This window comes from Penaeus monodon, chromosome 26 (genome assembly GCF_015228065.2).
Source record: "Penaeus monodon isolate SGIC_2016 chromosome 26, NSTDA_Pmon_1, whole genome shotgun sequence".
NCBI classification, from domain to species: domain Eukaryota; kingdom Metazoa; phylum Arthropoda; class Malacostraca; order Decapoda; family Penaeidae; genus Penaeus; species Penaeus monodon.
Window position 1 is genome coordinate 34,123,837 of NC_051411.1, and position 25,000 is coordinate 34,148,836.

At 38.5% G+C, this 25,000-nt stretch overlaps 1 protein-coding gene across 1 annotated transcript in view; it reads left to right on the forward strand.

The window, feature by feature from the left end:
• The window catches only part of LOC119589675, an 84,953-nt gene that overhangs the window by 28,547 nt on the left and 31,406 nt on the right, over window positions 1-25,000 (forward strand). Inside the window, exons 2-15 of the mRNA XM_037938265.1 lie at window positions 2,948-3,011; window positions 9,704-9,859; window positions 14,752-14,862; window positions 15,820-15,976; window positions 16,356-16,483; window positions 17,046-17,202; window positions 18,125-18,219; window positions 18,814-18,929; window positions 19,958-20,120; window positions 21,090-21,211; window positions 22,654-22,813; window positions 23,144-23,329; window positions 23,664-23,987; window positions 24,810-24,960. Coding sequence (XP_037794193.1) covers window positions 2,948-3,011; window positions 9,704-9,859; window positions 14,752-14,862; window positions 15,820-15,976; window positions 16,356-16,483; window positions 17,046-17,202; window positions 18,125-18,219; window positions 18,814-18,929; window positions 19,958-20,120; window positions 21,090-21,211; window positions 22,654-22,813; window positions 23,144-23,329; window positions 23,664-23,987; window positions 24,810-24,960 — 2,090 coding nt within the window. The remainder of the gene's footprint in view (window positions 1-2,947; window positions 3,012-9,703; window positions 9,860-14,751; window positions 14,863-15,819; window positions 15,977-16,355; window positions 16,484-17,045; window positions 17,203-18,124; window positions 18,220-18,813; window positions 18,930-19,957; window positions 20,121-21,089; window positions 21,212-22,653; window positions 22,814-23,143; window positions 23,330-23,663; window positions 23,988-24,809; window positions 24,961-25,000) is intronic.

Here is a 25,000-nt window from a genome sequence, read left to right on the forward strand (position 1 = left end):
CGGTTGTCGATGAGATTGATTATACGAGGAAAAAAAGGGGGAGAAGGGGGGGGGGGGTAGAAAATAAGAACAGAGGGGAAAGCCGGAATACACCCACGTAACGTACACACACAAACATACACACACTCACACACAAACGGACAAAATTTGCACATACAAATACTCCAAAGAAAACTATAGACAGACAGACAGGTTGATAGATAGATAGACAAAGATAGATAGATGGATAGATAAACAGATATATAAGTAGATAAAAAGATAGATAGACACAAACAAACAGATAGATAAGTAGATAGACGAACACAGACGTGGATCTATACAACAAACACACACATAGACTTATCAAACCTCCCACGAAACAACAAGAAAACAACAAAGACACTCTCCAAACACTTAAAAAAACAACAACAACAACCACAACTGAACAAAAAAAAAAAAAAGTGAACAGTTGTCAGGATCCGCCACACGTTCGTTATCTGTCACGTGCGAAGCTTAGCGGAAGAGCAGTCACGGAAAACTCGACAGCCGCTCGACCGAAAACGTCTTTGGGCCGTCTTCTTCCTCTGGTTTCTTACACACAGAGAGAGAGGGAAGGAGGGAAGGGAGGGAGGGAGGGAGGGAGGGAAGGGAGGGAGGGAAGGAAGGAAGGGATGGAGGGAGGGAGGGAAGGGAGGGAAGGGAGGGAAGGGAGGAAGGGAGGGAGGGAAAGAGTGAGAAGAATGGGTGGAAGAGAGAGACAGAGAGATATGGAGAGATAGGTAGACAAGAGAGAAAGAGAAAGAGAGCAAGCATGGGTGCGAGAAAGAGAGAAAGAGAGAGAGGGAGAGAGAGAGAGAGAGAGAGAGGAGAGAGAGAGAGAGGAGATATGGATTATCGAAGCGTTACATAAATAGAGAACCTTGAAAGTATACGAAATGTGTTATTTGGGAAAAAAATCTTTCTTATTTGGAACTGGATTTCGTGTGCCTTGAGTATTGGGAGAAAGGGAGCCAAATACACATGCAGAGAGAGAGAGAGAGAGAGAGAGAGAGAGAGAGAGAGAGAGAGAGAGAGAGAGAGAGAGACAGAGACAGAGAGAGAGAGAGAGAGAGAGAGAGAGAGAGAGAGAGAGAGAGAGAGAGAGAGAGAGAGAGAGAGAAAGATATAGAGGTAGAGAGGCCTCATTTAGTTAGAGAAAGAACTGACATAAGCGTAGAGACAGAGAAATCATAAAAGATTATTAGGGAAGAAGATGATTAGCAATTATAAGAGTAATTATGTATTAGCAACAACAATAACGAAAATGAATCTACGAACATCAATATGAAGAAATCGTTACCTACTTTCAACTTAATTCCTTTTAACACTAAGTTTCTCGATAAATAACGTCACACCAACACATGTATCAGAGATATAAAATATTTAAATACATGAATAAGTTAGTGATACATGCGAGAATGAAAAAAAAATAATAATAAAAACAGAAAAAAAAAAAAACACTTGAATAAGTTAGTGATAAATGCGAGAATGAAAAAAAAAAATAATAATAAAAACAGAAAAAAAATATAAACACTTGAATGTTAGTGATAAATGCGAGAATGAAAATAAATAAATAAATAAAAGAAAATACGAGGGAAGAAAATAACAAATACGAGATAAACCTAAAGTCTTCACAAAACCGGCGCAGGAACCGTCTCAAACCCCGCCAACCAATCACAGCCGTCGGTCAAAATCTCAGCCCAGCCAATTAGAGCGGCTCGCGCGTCTGGGTCGTTATAGCCGCTGGTCAACCGGTGTGACGTCAGAAAACCGTTTTAACGTAAGGGAGGAAGAAAGTAGGTTTAAGGAAGGGGGAATAGGGAATAAAGGTAGGGGAAAGAAGGGGAGAAGAGAGATTAGAGAGAAAAGTTGAAGCAAAGTAGAAGTAAAGAGAAAAGACAAGTAAGGAGGCGAAGCAAGGAGAAGAGGAGGGGAGACTGAAGCAATACTAAGAGGTGTTTAACTCAGTCATGGAGGCGGGGAAACAAACGACAAGGTTGGGGAGGAGGAGGGGGGTGGGGGTTGATGATGAACGGTATAGGCCAGTGACTGAGGTTTTAGGTAAGGCAACACCCCTTTAGGAGATAAAGCGACAGATGGGGAATGGAATGTGGAAAGACGGAGAGATTCTTGAACAGATTTTGAAAGTTTGTTTACATCATAGTGAACAGATTTTTTTTTTTTTTTTTAGAAATTCAAATTTCAATGACACGGTTTTAACGGATTTTCCTCTTTATTTTTGAAAACAAAGGAGAATCAATGAGAAAATAGATTAATGGATAAATGTACTGAAGGCAATATTATTGAGCCGGATTTAGGACACTCTTGAATATAAAGACGGGTAGTTAGGGTGTTTCGTAAAACCGAAAAAAAACCTTCATTTGTCAACGCATTTTCAACCAGACGGCCATCTTACGCAAAATGAAAAGTGAGGGAAACGTGCTTAACATCTTTTTTCTTTTCTTTTCTTTTTTAATGGCTGTATTTTTTTTTTAACAGTCGAATGTTGTACAGCCTATATTTGAAGCGTGAGATATTAATGTGTTTTCTTTTTTTCCTCTTTCGTCATTTCAGCATTTTGTTCTGCTAGATGTAGTTTCACTTGGCCATTCATTACTAGTAATTAGAACCGTAATAAAAACAAAGGTAGCTTTTGACAAAATCTAAGAGCTGAGAATTACGAATTAATTACATTTATGATTATTGCTAATGATGCCAATTATGATTACGCAATATTCTAGCTTCTCTCTTTGCTAAAATACTTCCACCTATATTTTTATATATTTTTATACTTAATTCATGCCCTGTAATACTATTGACAAGCTTACGTAAATACGTATTATGCTTATACACATTGTTTAAAACGATATTGTTTAAAAAATAATTATAAATCTCATATCTAATAATTATTATTATTATTTTTTTACAGATGTCGGGTTTGGTGAGAGTGATGGTGATGGCAACACTGGCCGCTCTGCCCAGCCTGAGTTCGGGTGAGTTTGGCACTCCATTTTGGCACTCGTGGTTTCCCCCTTACTCTTGTATATTTTATTATCGATTACGTCATGTGAAAAAAATAAATAGGATTAATTCTTTTTTGGAAATATCAAAAATTGTGTCATTCTAAAACTTTCGTATCCTTGGAACTAAAATCAATGTACATTTCACGGAAAAATGATAATGTTTTGGTCATTCGTATTAATCCACCTTAACCTTGATATATAAGGAAACCCTTTAAGGATTTTTTTTTTTTTTTTTTGGGGGGGGGGGGCTAAAGTGGGCTAAAATGTACGCTTCACTGTACACTTTCCAGAATAGTACTGACAGTGACAAATAGTAGAGATTTTTTGTCACTCGCCTTCAACCACCTTTTGACATAGACGTCCCTGGTTCAAGATTTTCTGGGATGGAGAAATTCGTTTTTTTTAAAGCTCTGATTTCTTCATTTTGCGATTTGATTTGATTAAAAAGAAAATTTAATTTCTATTCTCTCTCTTTTTATTTTTATTTTCTGTGAATTTGTTATTTGATTTTTTTTTCCACATTTTCATCACTTCCTTGCAGCCTATATACTTATATTATTTTCCAAATAATTTTATCTGTCTTCCCCATTTCTCTTTTTCTCTTCTTTCTTAATATCTCCCTTTCCTCCAATATCTGCTTTTCTTAAAATTCCCCTTCTATTCCTGAAACCACGTCTTTTTTCCCCGTCTTTCCCGCCTTCTTGCACCTCATTTCCCTCTCCCTTCACCGCCCCTTCCCCCTTTCCTCCTTCTCTCTCTCCTTTGCGCATTTAACTAGAGCGTTTCCAGTTTCTAGACTCAAGACTCTCTATATGGCGAAAGGGGAGGTGTGGGGGGGATTACCTGCTTTCACTCAGCTGTCAGTCATCCACTTCTACGCCTGTCAATCGCAGTAATGCAGGTTTCGTCACGTGACACGGGTTATACAATTTCACGATAGGCATTTTGTCTTTCACTAAAATCCTTCTTTGTTGTAATTTGGATGATTTTACTGTCTCTTCGATATGATTTTAGGAAGTTCAAGAGGGCTATGGCGGTGGTCATCCCTTTTGGCGGGGAAAGTTATGATGCATTATGAAGGAATCGTTTTCAGGTATCGTCGTTTCTCTTGATAACCTATCATAATCTTCATAATCTTCATCTTTACTGTCTTTGTAGTCTATAAAATCTATTTTAACGCGTCTCTATCTCCTTCTTGGTGATGGTGCTTCACTGACGACGCGGTGATGCATGCGCGGTGGTGCTATGACACTATGGTGGTGGTCGATATGAAATGGTGATGGGATTACGGCGTCCGCGGTGATCATTTTTTCCGGGGGGACATGACAGCATCGAAGTCGGAGGCGGAAGTGGAGATGGACCGGAAAATGAGTCCTCAGAAAGAAGCCCCTTTGCGAGGCTTCCCGACCGCGCCGACGACGTCTCCAGGCTCGGTTGAACACGGCGGTGACATCCCCAGCCTTGAACACGGCGGTGACATCCCCAGCCTTGAACACGGCGGTGACATCCCCAGCCTTCAGATCCCGTCGTCATCGCTGTCACCGTTGGAGGGGCAGACCATCGCGGTCAGGGACGCGGAAATCTTGCCCGAGGAAGGACGTCCTGAAGTAGGTGAAGGAGCTGAGGGCAAAGGAAGGGAAGGAGCAAGTGAAGAAGAAGGAGGAAGAGGAGGAGGAGGAATGGTAGGACGAACAGGGGAAGGAGCAAGGCCAACGGAAGGGAGAAGAGGCGGAGGCGAGGAAGAAACTGAAGGAACAAGGACCAAAGAGGGAAAACCGACCACAGCAACAAAGACCCCAACACCTCCAGCAACCCCAACAGCCACAACCACGAACCCCCCCGCCCCCCGCCGCCCCACCAAAACCCACATCGAAAAAAACGTGAGATCTGACGACGGCGACGAAGGCGAAGGACCAGCGATTCCCAAGGACTTCTCGACGTTCCGGGCGCTCTCCCCTCGCCTGGAGTACCTGCAGGAGGCTCGCCAGACCCAGGGGGAAAGGGAACCTGAAGTCGTGGACATGTTCCCTCAGGAGGATACCGAAGGAGGCGTGGATCTCTCGGCCGCTGGGAGGATGTTTCTCCGCTGGGGTAAGATGGCGGACGGGGGGGGGGGGGGGGCGCTCTCGGCTCTTGGGGAATTTTGGCTCTCAGTTCTTCCCTTTCCTTGTTGATGTCATCATGATCATCACGATAATAATAATAATGGTAATAATAATAGCAGTGATAATCATCATGATGATAATGATCATGCTACTAATGATGATAATGATCATGATACTAATGATGATAATGATTATGATAATAATGATAACTATATTATTAATAACATTGATGATATGATAATAACAACAGTAATGGTAAAGATAACGATAAGATGATAGTAATAATTATAATGATAATAGTAATAAAAATGATAAGGATAATAATAGTAACAATGGTAATGATAAAGATGATTATTAACATTAATATTATTATCATCTTTATTATTGTTATTATTGTTGTCATTGTTATTGTTATTATTATTATATTATTGTTATTATTATTATTATTATTATTGTTATTATTATTATTATTATTATTATCATTATTATTATTGTTGTTGTTGTTATTTTTCAAATTATTATTATTATTATCATCATTACTATCATTATTAATTTACTATTATCATTATCAATTATATTATGATCATTCTGTGAATATGGGATAAATCTCTTTGATTTGCGTCAGGCATTGAAATAAAATACCTTTCCTTTTTTCATATTCCAAAACGAAAGCAAAATTCACCGAGACTAACGAGATAAAAAAAAAAATGTTGCATGAAGTCTGAAATATTTTTAAAGTCTCTTCAGAAAAATGTTGCACTGCATGACTGACTTGCAATATACTTTCAAAGACCTTGGGCGAGTCTTGTTCTTGTTGTTGATTTATTGTTGTGTTTGCAATGGCGAGATTTCTTTGTTTTTGTTGTTGTTGATTTTAACTTCGTTATCATCTTCGGTATGTCTGTTTGGATATATCTCTCTTCTCTTTTGTTATTTGCTGTTTCTGTTCTTCGTTTGTATCTACCTTTTTTTCTCTTTCTTTTTTTTCTCTCCTTACTTTTTTTCTTTCTTTCTCTCTCTCTCTCTCTTTGCTTCTCTCTCTCTCTCTCTCTCTCTCTCTCTCTCTCTCTCTCTCTCTCTCTCTCTCTCTCTCTCTCTCTCTCTCTCTCTCTCTCTCTCTCTCTCTCTCTCTTCCGATAGTCTGTTTACATTAACCTATTTTCTTATTCATGTTCGACACATATGGATTTATAATTGAAAAGTATTTTATTATCATTTTATTTCACTTTTTTGTTTTTGCATGTGCCCAGCCTGATACGTCATTTAATTTTTCCTTTCCTCATTTACTTAATTTGAATGTTATTTCCATTCGCATTTATTTCACACATCCTCTCGGGATTTCCCCTTTTCGAACATTAACAAAGAAAGAAAGAGAGAGAGAGAGAAAAAAAAAAAACATCGCAACCTCCTCATTGTCCGAATAACGAATAGTCGAATCCTTATTCGAACCACAAATCACGTGATATAAAGACACCTCTTAAAATCCTGGGCGTTGATTGGTGGGACGGGAAAAGGGCGGGACTTATCACGCTCCTTTTTCAACCAATCAGCTCCGCCCACGTCCTCCCGAACACAAGGTCATCATGTCGTTTGGACCAATCATTAACCTGGATTAATTACGTTATAATTAGATTGTGAATATCTAATGAGTTGTAAGGCAGTGTGGAGAGATATCCCTTAGATAATTAATCAGGTAGAAGTTAGATAGATAAATAGATAGACAGACAGACAGGTAAATACAATAATGAAATAGAAATTGAATGTCTATATATAACAGACAAACAGATGAATAGTGAGGGGAAGGGAAAGGGTGATAATCTACTTTCTAATATTTTCCCCTTAAGATAGCATAAATTGCTGGAGCAAATAACATGCCATTAACCATATTCATGTAGAGAATACCAATGTAAAAAAAAAATTGGGATAATAGAAATGAATAAATATATAGGCGAGAAAAAGTGAATAAAAGTAAATAAGAGAAAAGAAAGGGAATGGTGTAAGTGATAAGAAGAAACGGGGAATAAGAAAAATAAGAAAAGAGTGAGAAAAGGAGAAAGAATTATCGCTCTCTCTCTCTGATTATTATCCTTGTTTTTTTTCTTTCTTATATTTTTTCTTTTTTCCTGTTTTTTACAACTCTTTTTTTTTCGATGTTTTTTTTGTTTTGTTTCGTCTTTTTTCTTCCGTTTTCATTACTCTAATTCATTCTTTATTATGATAAGATTTATCACATTTTCGCTCTTCCGTTAAAAGTCTTTCAGTTTCATATTTTTATCAGTTATTTGTGTTTCCTTTCGCAAAACCACACCATTTAGATATGCAACCATTATTTTCTAAGACAAACATCCCTGTTTTTGATGTTTTTTATTTTATTTTATGGATTTTCCCTTTATATGCACCTTTCTTTATTTACGCAAGTGAATATTTGTGGTTTCGATAGGAAAGTCTTTCGTGGTAAGTATATACTTGGCTATTTCATGATAGCAAGTCATAGCATTATGTGTTTTGTTATACAGATACACAATCACTATGTCTCTGTCTCTGTCTCTCTCCTTCTCTCTCTCTCCTCTCTCTTCTCTCCTCTCTCCTCTCTCTCCTCTCTCTCTCTCTTCTTCCTCTCTCTCTCTCTCTCTCCTCCTCCCTTCCCTCCCTCCCTCCCTCCCTCCCTCTCTCTCTCTCTCTCGATATATATATATATATATATATATATATATATATATATATATATATATATATACATAATACAATACAATCAACACTACATAACAAAACTCACCACACACACACACACACACACACACACACGTGCATATTTACATATGTATGCATATGTTTATATACATATCTGATCACTTTTTATACAATTATCACCATCATCCTTTTCCCTCAACATGTTCATCTACTGCTCATTAACGTTAAGATCTACAGCCCACATTTCACATAATTGAACAAGCCCACTGGATCTTGATTAATTATTTCTAATTATACGGTCATTAAATCCACCACCCCCTCATAACCGCACCCTCATTAGAATCACAGAATTCTTAATTACCGACATAATGGCTTTTAAATGACTTAATTTCACTTATTTTTCAAGAATTGCTTCTTGGGTCCCTCCCATTTTTTTCCTCATAGGACAGAGATAGATCATAATATCTCATTTTTTTTTCAATTATGACACATTGATTACTCATGCGCCCTACTTCACGAGGCGTAATTAACTCACAATCTCTATTTTCCATGAGTGTACCCCGCCTGACAATCACTCATTTCCTCATGATTGCTCTCCGACTCATAATTTTGTTTACTCCCATGGATCCTCTCTAACTCATAATCTCTGTATCTCATGAGGACTTTGTATCTCATGACTCATTCCTCATTAATATATATATATCTCTTCATCCCTACTTTCCTCATTACAGACTCATCATTTTACTCATTTTCACTTTCTTCGTGTTAAGTCACTTTTCTTACACTCTTCTTCCTCCTCATTCTTTTCCTCATTCTCCTTTCCTCCTCCAATGTTCCTTCCTCGCAACATTCCTCCCTCTGCTCCTCCACCTTCTCCGCCTCACAATATCCCCACAACAACCCCCCCACTCCCCCCTTCCCCTCCCCACTCCCCCCTCCCCCCCCCCACTTTCCCTCACCATCCTCATGACGAGCTCACCTCCTGTCCTCCCTCTACCAATCTTCCTCCCTTTTCCCCCAACACCTCCCCCCCCCCCATCTCACCATCTCTCCTCCTCCTTCCACCCCACACTCTCCTCTCTGACACCCCCCCCCCCTCCTCTCATCCACCTCCTCCTCCAAGCAATATTCTCACAACTGCTCTTCTAATCTTCCTCCTCCCCATCTCTCCTTCCTTCCTCTTTCTCCTCTTCCTTTTCCTTTTCCCCTTCCTCTCTTCCACCTCCTGTTCATAACACTTTCTTCACAACACCCCTTTTAATAATCCTCCTCTTCCCTCCCCTCATTCGTCCTCCTCCTCCCCTTCCCTTTTTCTCCTCTTCCCCACCCCTTCGTTCCTTCTCTTCTTCCTCCCCCCACCACCCCATCGTCCCTTCTCTTCCCCTCCACCCCATCTCCCCCTCTCCTCCCCACTCTCTCCTCCACCTCCTCCTCCAAACACTTTCCTCAAGACACACCTTCTAGTTCTCCTCCTCCTCATTCTCTTCCTATTCTTCCTCCTTCTCCTCCTCCTCCTCCTCCTCCTCCTCCTCCTCCTCCTCCCCTCCCCCCCCTTCCTCCTCCTTTTCCCCCTCCTCTCACCCACCTCCTCCTCCCAATATTTCCCACCCCACCCCATTTTCCCCTCTCTCCCTCTCATCGCACCGACCTCCTCCTTTTCTCCCTCCTACCTCTTCTTATCTCCCCTTCTAACCCTCCTCTCCTCTCCCCACTCCATCTCCCCCTCCTCCTCCTCCTCCTCCTCCTCCCCACCCCATTTCCCTCTCCACCCCTCTCCTCTCACCCACCTCCTCCCTTTCATCCCCCTCCCCACCCCTTCTCATCTCCCCTTACTAATCCTCCTCTTCGTCCTCCTCCTCCCCACAGCCCAGTGCTTCGGCGGGACAATAACCATGGAGAAGACAGTCGGTGTGGACTTCAACGAGAATTCGCAGCCCCTTTTGGCCAAGCAGGACGCGGCTGTGACGAGCGAATGCACGAGCATCTGCAAGGGAACGCCGGGCTGCAATGCTTTTACTATTGGTGAGTGTCTCGGCTGTGGTTGTCGTTGGTAGTAGTATCGTTGTTGTTGTTATTATTATTGTCATTGTTGTTGTTGTTATTATTCTTATTCTTATTCTTATTATTATTAGTAGTAGTAGTAGTAGTATCCTTACCATTATTATTATTGGTATTATTTTTATTAGTATTGTTTATTATTATTATTATTATTATTATTATTATTATTATTATTATTACTATCATTATTATTATTATCATTATTATCATTATTATTATTATTATTATTATTATTATTACTTTTTTGGCACAACATACTTTAAGGAATATTTTACAAGTTGTATGTCTATAATTACGTAAACTTCTTTTTAAGAACAAAGTCTATTACATTTTACTGTTTTTTCATTAAAAAAACGGATAGAACTAAAGAAACAAAAGAGACAAAAGCGATAAAAAAGCGATAAAAAAAGAAAATTGAATTAAGAAATAAGATAAGAACGCCATTCAACTGACGAATTTCCGAGTCTTACAAAAACGAAATCCGGATTTACAAATTCGCCTTACAAAAACGCGGAAGGAAGTGGGCGGAGTCACTTTCACTCTCCGTTTGGAAGGATAAGAGCTTAAAAACTGTTTTTCTTTTTCAATTTTCTTTTTTTTTTTAATCAATATGCGGAGAGTGATAAGGGAGGTCGAGTGAGATTCATGTAAAACAATACTGTAAAGGTTATTCTGTGATGAATATTTTGAAGTAGATGTTTATATTTTAAGGCATGTTTATAAGGGAGAAGAAAAGGAGATAGGAAGAGGAGGAGGAGGAAGAAGAAGAAAAAGAAGAAGGAGAAGAAGAAAAATAAAAAGAAGAAGAAGACTAAACCACAAAAAAAAAAAAACACAACAACTATGAAGAGATAAAAACGCAATAAAAATTCTGAACACCTTTTATAGAAAGTACATTTGCATATACGTGTGAGGGGGGAAGAGGAAAGGGGGGTGGGAGAGTAAAAGTAATGAGACGTAAATGGCAACACTAAATCACAACGGTTTCTGAACTCTCTATTTTTCTTTTGTTTTTTTTATCTCAAAAGTAAATAAAGTCAAGCTAGCAAATTCTTCTTGTTTCTTGCATTATTTATTTCGTGTTTTGATCAAACGTTTGGGAAAAAATGATACCCTCCGTTTAATAAGATTTATATTCATCGTAGCTGTAAAAAATAATGAATGCAATATGGCGGACAAAGAAATCCCCCCCCCCCTATTAACTTCCGTTATCCCAAATAAGTGCAAACAACAACGACGCGATCACAACGAATCGAACTGATAACGCAAGAACGCACTAAATTACGCTTTCTAGCTACACCGTAACGATGTATTTTACATAGAGATGCCTTTCTGTAGCTACGCTCGCTGCCTTTTCGAACGCCCAAATGTTTACGAGCCATGACCGAAGCCGAAGCCAGAGGTGCGACTGGCCTTGCGGACGCGCTCCATCGGCTCTATTTCACCCCCGCCCAAAACCGTGGTATTTATAGACAAAAGTTATAGTGTCAGTCATGGCATTGGCGGAGATAACTTTTGTAATTCTGTATCCTAAAATTTATATAAATGTTACCGAATTTCTTCTTGTTTTTCTTTTTATTTTTTTTTTATTATCTCATGAAGACTAGATTCGCTGATATTCGCGTGATTAAGAATACATACTTTCGCATCACCATGCTATCAGAAACCTTCCATCTAAATATCAACTCGCCTCGTTTTCTTATCTCATATTTATCTCCAAGAAATTCCCTCATTTAAAATTTACCGAACGAGCAAGTATCCCCTCATTAAAAAATATATATATTTCCACTCAACAAAATGGCGTCAGTTGAAATTACTTTGAGGTCCGTATCCCCTTCAACGAATCCCCCGACGTATTTTCTTCACTCTACACTATAATCAAACGCGACAAACACTATCTACGTGAATCTATAACAGCCCTACAGAAAAGAAGAGCCAGTCATGTATTTCGCATCGTAATTTTAATGTTAAGCAAGTGTGACGGTGTCCGGGATGCTGTTATTAAAAGCAATGGCGTGGAATGGCACTCAAAACACAGCGATAATGGCATTATCTCTGTCATTTCGTATCCTTGAGTGTCTTTTAGTACACGGATTGTAAGCAAAATGCCATGCTAATTCAGGCATCACGGTAATTTACCTTAATTTTGGATGTACACACGTAAGCGCGCGCGAACACGTACTATACGCACACGCACGCGCACTTATTATATATATATATATATATATATATATATATATATATATATATATATATATATATATATATATATATATATTTATATTTATATATATATACATACATACACACAATGTGTGTGTGTGTGTGTGTGTGTGTGTGTGTGTGTGTAGGTAGGTAGATATATATGTATATATATATATATGTATATATATGTATATATGTGTGTATATATGTATATATATGTGTATATATATGTATATATATGCATAAATGTGCATGTGTATATACTACCTGCTCGCATAGATATTGACAGATATAGACATACATACATACATACATACATACATACATACATACATACATACATACATACATACATACATACATACAACATACATACATACAGACAGACAGACAGGGAGACAGACAACATACATACATACAAACATACATACATACATACATTCATACATACATACCTTACATTTGTACATACGAAGGCACATACGAACAAACGGGTGTTATATATTTGTGTATTATGAATAAATATACAGAAAAAGAGAGAAAGAGAGAGCGAGATTATTAGGGGCAGGGGTCTCTCCCCTCCCCTCCCCCCCACCCCCTAGTCCGCGTTCGAATCCCTGCTCAGACACGGTCGAATGACTTCTGCGAAGCCCCGCCCGACTCTGGCTTCCGCTACAAAGGCTGAGTCAAGGATCCCGGATGAAAGTATATGTATTTTTTTCCGTTTTTCCAGTCTTGGTTCTTTTTTGTGTTCTTGTATGGTAAATAAAGGATATTTTATATGTACACATACATACATACATACATGTGTGTGTGTGTATGTGTGTGTGTGTGTGTGTGTGTGTGTGTGTGTGTGTGTGTGTGTGTGTGTGTATACGTGTGTCCGTGTGTGTGTGTGTATACGTGTGTGTGCATACGCAACAAGGAGAGAGTGTGAGAGAGAGAAAGGGATTAAGAGAAGAGGAGAACACACAAACGAAGAACAGATGAGAAATATAAACGGGATAGAGAAAACGACAAAACACGAACGAAAGAGAAAGTAAAAGAAGATAAACCACGAGCTAATTATCTTGATTAGCGTGCGCGGTGTGAATTCGGGGTTGCTATTACCCGGCAGTTAATTAGGACCGTAACCGAGTCACGCAAATGCTCAAAAAAAAAAGAAAAAAGAAAAAAAGAAAAAAAAAAGCGCATCAAGGTCGCTCGCTTCCCGCCATTTCCCCGCACCGTAATTTTGGCGGGAAAAACACGAGGGATGATATGTATAAAACATCTTCTTCTACTTCCTGTTCTCTCCCTAAATCAAATTATGGAAAATTTGCTCTCGTAAATCAACTACCGTTATTTCGGTAGCTTGATGGGCAATATTTCACCCTGGGATTTTTGAATAGCATGAAGCCTATATTTTTTTCAAGTGCGGAAGTGAAACTGTTGTTTGATTACATATCCGTTCATTATAAAAATGGAAATCTATTAACTAGGAAGCTATATTTCATAAAATGACCACGTGCTCGGATTCGAAAACTAGATTATACGCTTTTGAAGCGGTTGCTATAAACGAAATATGGCGTTCATGTAAGATCAAGAGGCTGCTAATTATGTAAATTTGACCACTCCATTTTGAAAATAGTGAACGTGAAGAGAGAAGAGAAAGGCGAGAGAGAGGGATGTAAGAGAGAGAGAGAGAGAGAGAGAGAGAGAGAGTCAGAGAGAGAGACAAAGAGAGAGAGGGAGAAAAAGAGAGAGAGAGAGAGAGATAGAAAGATAGAGAGAGGAGAGAAAGAGAGAGAGAGAGAGAGAGAGAAGAGAGAGAAAGATAGACAGAAAATAGATAGACAAATAGATGAGGTAAGCTATCTACGTAGATGTCAATATATACATATGTATATACATGACGCTTCTTTGACTAACCATGAGTTAGATCTTAGTTCACACGCACCCGAAAAGGAAATAAGCTTCGATATAAGAACAAAACACATAGATACACGCACAGAAGAGTAAAAAACCATTAAATCTCAACCGTTGAAGACGCAACCCATTAACTTTTTTACGTCCTCCTGTTCTATATTTGTTCTTTGTACCCGTCAATATCAGTAACTCGATCTACATCTGTCTGTACACTTTTGTTGAATGATAAGCTAAAATAACCTAAAATGGTATCCTAGAATTGATTTGTTGAATGATAACCTAAAATGACGGATTAAAAGGGAGACACGTTTCTGTAATATCGAATATACCCGTGTGATTTGCAGTGCTAATTATGGCTAAATAAACTGTTTCAATGTCAGTTTAAATCCCCGCCCCCCTCAGTTCCTTGGGCGATGGGGGGGGGGGGGCTTAGGAGACGGAGACAGAGGCCCAAAGTAAGGTATTTTGCATGGTCTTTTCTTCTCTCTCCCTCACCTTCATTATCTCTCTCTTCTTCATCCCCTTCTTCTACCTACTTATCCTAATCGCTAACTCATAATATATGACCTTTGATATCTAGCACATATATTTGCTTTCACCATTAACCAATACCCCTTTCCATGTGCTATATGGCCTTTGTTGTCTAACACATATATTTGCTTTCACCATTAACCACTACCCCTTTCCAAGTTCTTGTTGTCTACCTTAACCATTAACCATTGGATTCCGTTTCCTGCCGCCAGACTACAGCACCTCGAGTTGCAAATCCTATGACAGGACTTCGAAGGACCGACGCCGATCGCTCATTCCCAAGCAAGGGTTTAACTTCTTCGAGAAAGTGTGCCTTCGCGGAGGTGAGGAATATGCATATTTTGTTTTGTTTTGTTTTTATGATATGTATTTAGTTTTTTTTTTTATGTAATGTTGTTGTTATTGTCTAGTCCTTTGCGTGTTTGTAATTTTTTTTTAAGAAGTTTTTTTTTCTTCACATCATCAGGGCAGATAACCATACTGATTCTCTACAAATCAGTATTCAGTTAATCATTCCAACCAATTGCCTAGTCACGTCAAGTTAAACCTAATTTTCTTAATCACATCATCATTTTGCATTTCTTCCTCCCTCACATGATGAATCACATCGCCATTAATTTCCTCACGTTATTCCAATGATACTTAATTATCCATTAATCACATCGTAAGTTCTCTCCCCAGCCATTCCAGTTATTCCTAATTACCCATTCCAATTACACACAATGTTAACTCATTCCAACTAATCATTTTATCAAATATTCCGGTGCCATTCCTATTAGATCATTCCTCTTAATCGCACTATTATGTGTACTCTCTTCAGGCATTCCAGTCATTACAATTAGTCCGTTCCAGCTAATCTCCCCCAGACGTTTTAACTGGTCCATTTCTTTAACACGCCAATTTTCACAATAATCATCTTAATTATCCTAGTTAATCAAATACAGTTAACTCCATTATATCCCAGTTTACCAATCAACCTCATGTAAATATCCTTACCATCTCATCATATCCCAATTACCACCCAATCCAACTGACGTCACCCTCTAACCATCCCAACTAATCTCACCATCATAATAAGTCCAATTAACTCAAATTAATCCCACTATGTCCCCCTCCCCCCTTAGTCGAAGCCCAAGAACTTGAATCAACCCTACGATCTCCCCCTCTCCCCTTAAGGCAAGCCCAATAACTTAAATTGACCCTACTATCTCCCCCTCCCCCCTCAAGCGAAGCCCAAGAACTTGAATTGACCCCACTCTCTCCCTTCCCCCCCCCCTTAGTCGACTACAACCAGCTGTGCGGCCAAGAGCGACTATGGGCCTTCGAGCGCGTGTTAGATGCCTACCTGGATGGTTTCGATAACAAGACCATTCCCAACGTCGATAACAGGGCCGATTGTATGAAGTTCTGTCTGGTTGAGACGGAGTTCACTTGCAGGTAAGAGCTGTTGTTGTTGTTGTTGTTAGGTGAAGGAGGGTTGGGTGGGGGTGGGGGTGTTGCTAGCACTGCCATCCCTGTTTTTGCTTGAGTTATTTGTTCATTTCTTTGGGGGGGGGGTTCAATTCAGTTTTCCTTTATGAGAGTTCGGATTGGTCGAAACGGGGTTCGTTCGCAAGTAAGGGTGGGGGTGGAGGTATTTTTAGTTGTTATTAGTGTTGCTTCTGATGCTGTTACAGCTATCATTGTTTCCTTTTCTTCGTCGAGTCACCCTCCTCCTGAATCAGCACCGCTCAGATCAATTCAATTTTCCTTTTAATTCCCAACCCCAAGAAATACCCAGAACCCAAGACACTCACACACTCTATCCCTTCCATAGATCCGCCGAATATGACAAAATCAGGAAACTCTGTCAGCTGAGCAAAGAGGACAGGAGGACTCGACCCACCGATTTCATTTCTGCGCCCGGGTCCGCCGTCGACTATCTGGAGAACCAGTGTGTGCGATGTGAGTTGTTCCATCTAAATGTTATTTTATTTATCTATTTATTTGTTTATTTATTTGTTATAATTATTGTTATTGTTATTATGATTATTGTTATTGTTATTATAATTATTGTTATTGTTATTATTATTATTATTATTATTATTATTATTATTATTATTATTGTTGTTGTTGTTGTTGTTGTTGTTGTTGTTTTGGTTTAGTGTATTTTATTAATGTTGTTCCAATTATTGGATAGGTTTGAGTTGTGAGTTTCATATATTTTTCTTATCTAATTTTTTTTTTAAGATTGTTTTTTATTTTATTTTGGTTATATAGATTTGATAGTGCATTTTGTTTCATTTAGGTTAACTTTCTTTACTATCAAAAAAAGGTTGAACCAACGAGCTTACGTTTAACAAATTTTACTTTAGTTTACTCTCAGGAGACCGAACTCTATTTTCATTTAACGAAACGATTTCCCAAGCCACTCCAACCGCCCTATACCCTACCCACTCTAACTAAACCACTCAAAACAACCACCTACTCTAACCACTAACCATTATACCCCCCTCCCCCCCTTCAGCCCTCCCCGACTGCCGCTATGATGTGCAAAACGACGTGATGGTCATTTCAATGGACTCGCTAGAATTCGCAAACGTTCAGAACGACTGCCAGAGCCTTTGCGACAAGACAAGGTTCATGACGTGTCGTTCTTATACGTTCGATTCCAGGGAAAAGAGGTGAGTGAGGTTGGCGGGGAGTTGAGTGAGTGAGTGAGTGAATGAATGAGAGAGAGGGTGAGTGAGTGAGTGATTGAATGAATGAATGAATGAGTGAGAGGGTGAGTGAGTGAGTGAGAGTGAGTGAGTGAATGAATGAATGAGTGAGTGAGTGAGTGAGCGAGTGAGTGAGTGAGTGAATGAATTAATTAATTAATGAATTAATTAATGAGTGAGTGAATGAGTGAGTGAGTAAGAGAGAGGGTGAATTAGTGAGTGAGTGAGTGAGTTAGTGGAGATGAGATGAGAAGAAACGAGTTGAGTTGAGTAACTTGAGTGAGTGAGTGAGTGCGATTGCGGTAGTTGAGTGAGTGAGTTGGTGAGCGCGTGAATGTCATATGAGATGAGTGAATGAGTGAGTTGAGTAACTGAGTGAATTAGTGACTGTGATATGAGGATTGCGATTGAGATGAGTAAGTGAATGGGGGACTGATTGACTGCTTGACTAACTTAGTGAGTAAAAGCCTGAATAACTGACCGGTTGATTAAAAGATTTAAATAATAGTTTTTGATCCATTAACTGACTGATCCATATAAAGATGTAATTCTGATTTGTAGGGATTTCGTTTTCAAAGTTTTTGTTTCAGAAACCTAATGAGTCTTTCGTGAAGGGAAGGAATGATATATGGAAATATATATATATATATATATATATATATATATATATATATATATATATATATATATATATATATATGTGTGTGTGTGTGTGTGTGTGTGTGTGTGTGTGTGTGTGTGTGTGTGTGTGTGTGTGTGTGTGTGTGTGTGTGTGTGTGTGTGTGTGTGTGTGTGTGTTGTAGATATATATTTTTTTCTTTTTTTCTTTCTTTTTTCATTTCTTCTGTTTTCTCTTAGATGATACAAGTTGATATTTCCCTCACAGGTGTTATCTCTCTGGCGATGATTCTGTGTCTCTCAACAAGACTGTTTTACCCATCAAGGCGGGAGTTGTAACAGGAGAGAAGCAGTGTACAGTCAGTAAGTAATTGTACACAAACACAAGGCTTCCTACTTGCAGCACTGACACGCACATGGGCCTACCTATGTGTAGTCAAATGGCGATGATTTATCTACAGATATTCACGCTCGCACACACGTATATATGTATACATGTACATATACACGCACACACATTTACATAAGCATGCACTTACACGTGCACACACACGCACACACACGCGCACACACACACATATACACATACACACACGCACACACACACACACTAACACACACACACATGCACACACACACACTGTTACAAAGACACAAACAAAAAAACACACACACCCTGATATACGCACATAGACACTGCATCATACATGTCGACACATAAAGACCATCTTAAAAAAAACAGAAATAAAAATACAATGAATAATAATTATAAGATATATTGCTACACAAAAATAACATAACTTGAGTAGGATAGGTAAAAATGAAAATACAAACGGAATAAAAAGATACGAAAATAAGATGAACTAAAATGAAAATAAAGATGATTTTGAGAATCATTAACAACCTATTCCTGAGAAATAAACCTTTCACCTCTGACCTGACCCCGTTTCCTACCAGGTCAGTGCGAGCGCGACCAGGGCACGATCATCTACGAGAAAATCACAGGTCAGACCGTGAGGACAGCGAGGGAATCGCTCTATAACCTTGACACTTCTCCCGGAGGCATCTCAGAGGTCAGCCGAGGTCAAGGGTGATGGTAGAATCAATGTCTAGTGATTTAATTCTGTCCATTTTAGGTCAAAGGTTATCGGTAAAGGGTATGATGACGTCGTCAGGATTTCAGATATTTAAGTTTTCTGTCTTTGTTTTGTTTATTTTACTGGAATTGAAATCAAAGTGGTAAAGGGGATTGAGGATTTTTTTTTTATATGAGAAAATATATTTCTAATTTTACGTTCATCTGCCAAGTTTCCGATTTTTTTTTTCGCGTTCTTTATTTCATTCTCTTCTGTTTGCTTTCCATCTCCCACATTCATTTTAAAGGAGAATACGAAGGAAATGAGAACTTTATTTTTTTTTGCGACATCGAAGGCAAATTCCATTACGGAAAATTGACAGGGCTCGTGATGTCACACCTAAACCCCGTTTATTTGGACGTGGACAGTCTTGATATTATTAGATTTTGGTTTTATAAATCGTTTTGAAAAATCAGGTTGTTTTCTAGTTTGAAATACCCATTGAGAGTTATGAATCTTATTTTTCGTATTTGCCCTCTTCCTCTTTATCAAATTCCCTTCCTTCTACCTTAACTACGTCTCCCTTCTCTAACTCTCCCCTCCTTTTTATCAAATTTCCCCATCTCCTTCCTTTATCATCTCCCTTCTCTATTTTCACCGTTTCCCTCTCTCCCTTCCTCTTAATTCCTTCCTTTGCCTCTTCTCTCGACCTTCTGCTCTTGTCCTACCTTTCTCACCCTTCTCCCTTCTCCCTTCGTTTGTCTCTTCTCTCTTCCTTTGTCCCTTTTCCCTCTCTTCTCCCATCATATGCAATTCCTCCCTCTCTTCTCCCTTCCTTTACTACTTCTCCCTCTTTTCTCCCTTCTTTTATTACTTCTACCTCTTTTTTCCCTTCTTTTATCACTTCTCCCTCTCTTCTCCTTTCCTTTATCACTTCTTCCTCTCCCCCTCTCTACCCTCCCTCCCACCCTTTCCCCCTCCCCCTTCCACCCCCTCTAACTCTACCCTTCGCATCCTGCCCCCAGAAATGCGCACGGCAATGCATGGACGACTCAGGAGAGTGCCCCGCCTTTGCCGTCGACTACATCAACACCCGCTGCTTCAAACTCGACCGTAACACTCAAGGTCGAGTACAAGATATCGTCGAGTCCCCGGGGAAGAGTTACTTCGAGAAGACCTGCGTGAGAGGTGGGTGTTCGACGCCATGGGAAATTGGTGTTGTTATTTTTTTGTGTGTGTTATCTTTCTGTAGTTTTTTTTATTTATTTGTTTATTTATCTGTTTGTTTATTATTATTGTTATTATTATTATTATTTTTTTTTTTGAGGAGTGAGGGTAGGTGTGTGTGTGAGGGGGGGGGTAGATATGAGGTAGAAGTGTTGGTTTTTTGCTTTTTTTTTTTGGTTCTGCTTTCGTGTGCTCACTGTTTTTTTTTTTAAGTTTTGTTTTCTTGTGGTCTATGTTCATTTAGTATATTATACATTATTCTCTTCTGTTAATATATTTCACGTTTAATAAGCTGTGTTCTTTACCGTTCTTTTGTTAAATATTTTGTACTAGAACGTTCTCTTGTTCATCTATCACGTTCTACATTACTCTCTCGTGTTATATATTTCACATTCTTCTGCCAAGTTCTTTATCGTCCTTTCGTTAAGCATTTTGTCCTCTGTTATTTTCTTCATCTCCTACATTCTATATTTCTATATTTCACGTTCATCTGCCAAGTTGCCGATTTTTTTTTTCTCGTGTTTTTTATTTTGTTATCTTCTGTTTGTTTTCCATCTCCCACATTCTACAATATTATATATTTTTTTTATTTCCCGTTCACCTCCCATGTTATCTATTTTCTTCTCTTCTGTTTTCTTCATCTCCCACATTCTACATAAGTCTACATTTCTCTATTTCCCGTCCATCTCCCATGTTATCTATCTATCTATCTCCCTCCTCCTCCGTCTACCTCATCTCCCGCACCCCACACCATCCAACATTTCTTTATTTCCCGTCCATCTCCCATGTTATCTATCTCCCTCCTCCTCCGTCTACCTCATCTCCCACACCCCACACCATCCAACATTTCTTTATTTCCCGTCCATCTCCCCATGTTCCCTACGTTATTATCATATCCACTCTATTCTCTCATGCCCCGTGTTCTTTCAGCGACCTTACCCGCCCAGTGTCGAGGAAGCACGTGGCAGTTCGAGCGAGTGATTGGGAAGGAACTGCGCGGATTGGATGATCAGGTTTACAATCTCGTGCAGAGTCGTAGAGATTGCATCGAGGTGAGTTTTTGTTCTGTTTATTGGTGTAGTTGTTTGTTTTTGTTTGTTTGTTCGTGTATTTATGTATTTGTTTTTGTTTTGTTTATTTTAATTTGTTTTGTTTGTTTGCTTTGTTTGTTTTTTTGTGTTTTTGTTTTTGTTTGTGGTGGGTTTATGGTTTAAGTAATAAATACATGGGTGGAATAAAAGCGCCAGACATATGTTTTTTTTATGGGTTAATGGTTAAAAAGTAAATAAATAGATAAAATAAATCTGAAATTGATTGGTTTGTTCTGATGGGCTAATGGTTAAAATAAATAATTTGATAGAACAAATGTGCTAGAAATCTATTTTCATTGATTTGTTGTGATGGTTAATGTCAAAAAAAGAAAATAAAAGTGAATGTGATTGGTCAATGGATAAGAATGTAATTGGTTAATGGTTAAAAAAAAAAAGTTAAAATGGTTAATGGTTAAAAGATAAAATAAAATAAATGTGAATGTTATTGGTTTGGCGTGATGGGTAATTGGTTGAGAAATAAATAAATAAATGTGCTTGCTATCGAATTGTTGTGATGGGGAAGACAGAGAAAGGGGAAGGAAGAATGGATAAATGGTGTCTGGGTAGAAAAAGAAAGAAAAGAAAAGAAAGAAATAAAGACAAGATAAAAGGAAGGCGATGGGGAATCTTGGAGCAGAAAAAAAAGAAAAGAAAAAAAATTGATAGAAGGTAATTTTGCTTGCAATTAGATAATTGAAGGTAATTTGTTGCAACATTATTTTTCTTTCATTTTCTGTTCTTTTGATTTTTTCCCCTCTCCTCCTCTTCCCCTTCTCTCATTTTCTATCATTATATTTTTCCCCTAAATTCTTAACTTTTTCTTCCAACAGCTTCATCCTTTTCATCTGCATTACTATTTTACCTTCTTTTTCTCTTGCTTCCCTCCTTCCTTCCCTTCTTCCAATTCGTCTTTCTCCTTCTACTCATCCCTCCTTTTATTCTATTTTCTTAAAATATGTCATCACGAGTTAGATATGAAGCACTCATTATAAGGAAGGAACAATACATTATGACGTTTCGGTTAAAGTTGTATCCTCATCAGGAGCTAAAACACATATGGATCGTACCGTCATTATTTATTATTCCCCTGTTATTAAATATGTGTTTCAGTTCATCTTTGAACACGTTTCCTTGTGTGTAGGTTTTGTTCACAAATCAGGTAAAATTGCCCTATTTTCTCTCCTACCCTTCCTTTCCAAACTAATTAATGCCCTTCCCTTCCATCTATTTCTCTCTCTCTTTATGTATATTATATTATATAATATGCATATTCATATGTATATATACAATCACAAACTAACCACACATCTCTCCTTTCAACCCGTTTCCTCATAACTCCATAAAATAAAAAGAAAAGCACAAACTAACCTCCTCCTCCCGCCCTTGCCTCCTCCCTCCCTCAGCGCTGCCTGCAGGAGACGGCCTTCCAGTGCCGATCCGCGGAGTACGACAGCACGGAACTCACCTGTCGCCTGAGCAGGAGAGACAGGAGGTCGTCTCCCTTGGATTTCGTGGATTCCGTGTCGCCGACGGTGGAGTACCTGGAGAACCAGTGCGTCCCTGGTGAGTAGATGGATGAGGATGGTGATGAGGGTCATCGAGAGAATGGGGGATGTGTTGGGAGTAGTGATGATGGTGATGATAATGGTAAGTGATGGTTATGATAATGATATAACAAACAACAATATCATAATGTTAATAAATAGCCATACCATTGATACTCTAAAGACAACAATACACACACACACACACACACACATATATATAAGCCGAAATGATGAGAATACTAAAAGAGTTTTAATAGCAACCAAAACCAACACAAAAAAAGGAAAAATAAGAAACAAAATATAATACAAAATCCCAGTTCAATCACCCCTACCTCTCTTTTCACAGTGGACGATACCTGTCCTTACCAACGCACCGACAGTGCCTACCCTACGTACCTGGATGTCACTGTTGAGAATGTAGTGTCCGAGTTACAGTGCCAGAGAGAATGTACAAATTACAGATCTTTCAACTGTCGTTCTCTCGCCTTTAGACCAACCGGATCCCAGTGCTTCCTCTCTGGAGATGATACAAGTAAGCTCGTTTGCGGTTCATTTTTCATTATTAGAAGTATTTATGCATTTATTTACTTGTTTCTTAATAGATAACTGAATAAACAGATAAGTAAATTAATTTATTTTTTTTTTATTTATTTATCATTTACTCATTTTTGATGGGAGGTCAAGGATTTATGCATCTGTCGATTAGTTGTTTCTGTGTTTTCCAACATGAACAGATAAATGTATAGATTGATACATGGATTGACAGATATATGGATTGATGGGTCATTATATATATATATATATAAACGAATTAGTAAATAATAAAATTCTGAAAACTTTTCTAACTTCACAAACGTTTCATGCAGTTTCCGGCGGAGGGGAAGATGCCAAACAGAACCGTCCAGGCACCATCTACTACGAGAGAGACTGCCTTGGTGGAGGAAGTGGTGGAGGAGGAGGAGGAATCGGAGGCGGCGGTGGGGGAATTGGAGGCGGCGGCGGGGGAATCGGAGGCGGCGGAGGAGGAATTGGAGGCGGAGGAATTGGCGGCGGCGGCGGGGGAATTGGAGGCGGCGGAGGAGGAATTGGAGGCGGCGGTGGAGGAATTGGCGGCGGCGGCGGGGGAATTGGAGGCGGCGGAGGAAATGGAATTGGAGGAGGTAGTGGTGGTGGCTCTGGTATTGGCGGAGGTAAGGAACTCGTTTTATCATTATTTTTTTAGAGTATTCTTCATTTTTTTTTTATAGTTTTTAGTGTATATCATATAGTTTATATATTTTAAAGGGCCATTTCATTCTTAGGTATAACTATTTCGTATACTTGTTTCATTTCAGTTATTCCTTTTTTAATGACTTGTTAAAAAAAAAGGACATATAGCTATTACATTACGGGATCAATGACAATCTCATTCTTAAAAAAGAAAAGAAAATAAGAAAGAAAGAAAAAGAAAAACATGACCAAACCGAAGACATTTCACAAGACACAAAACAAACAAACAAACAAACTGACATGACAAATACGTCCTTCTGACTTTACTCAACAATTTATATAAAAGAGAAATTAAACAATAATTAACTTGGTCAAATTTGCATACATATATAAATTTTTAGAAACAAAATAGACATTGCCACCCATAAAACATTTATTCCACAGCATGTTAAAAAGATATTTAAGATGAGTAATTTCTTAGGTTAGTTATGATGTTGATTTATGATAATCATTTTAATGATGATGTGATTATCATAATGAGAGAGTTATAATGATATTGATGGCATGTGTAAATATCAATGATTTCAAGGATATTGTTGATAATAATATAGTCTAAGTATGATAATGGTAATTATAAGTAGAGTATTAATATTAAAGAAAGTATCTATATTAGAATTATATTCAGCTAACGTAAATATATTTTAAGGGTTTTATGAACTTTCTACAGACTTGATATACATAGCTAAAGAAAAACAAAATATAAGTATATAAATCATGAATACTAAAGTTGTAATCCCCCAAAGAAACAAAACACACATGGGATGCTGAAGCATATCCCAAGGGTCAGAGTAATTTGCTGCAGTCTACCCAGAAGTCTCAGGTTGGAGCCGTTTTCTATGTTGAGACCCCCGTCCCCCCAATACACAGCTTCATTTACACTTTAAAAGCACCCTTGTATACACTGTGGATAGATGGGTTTATTTGTATCTTGTGG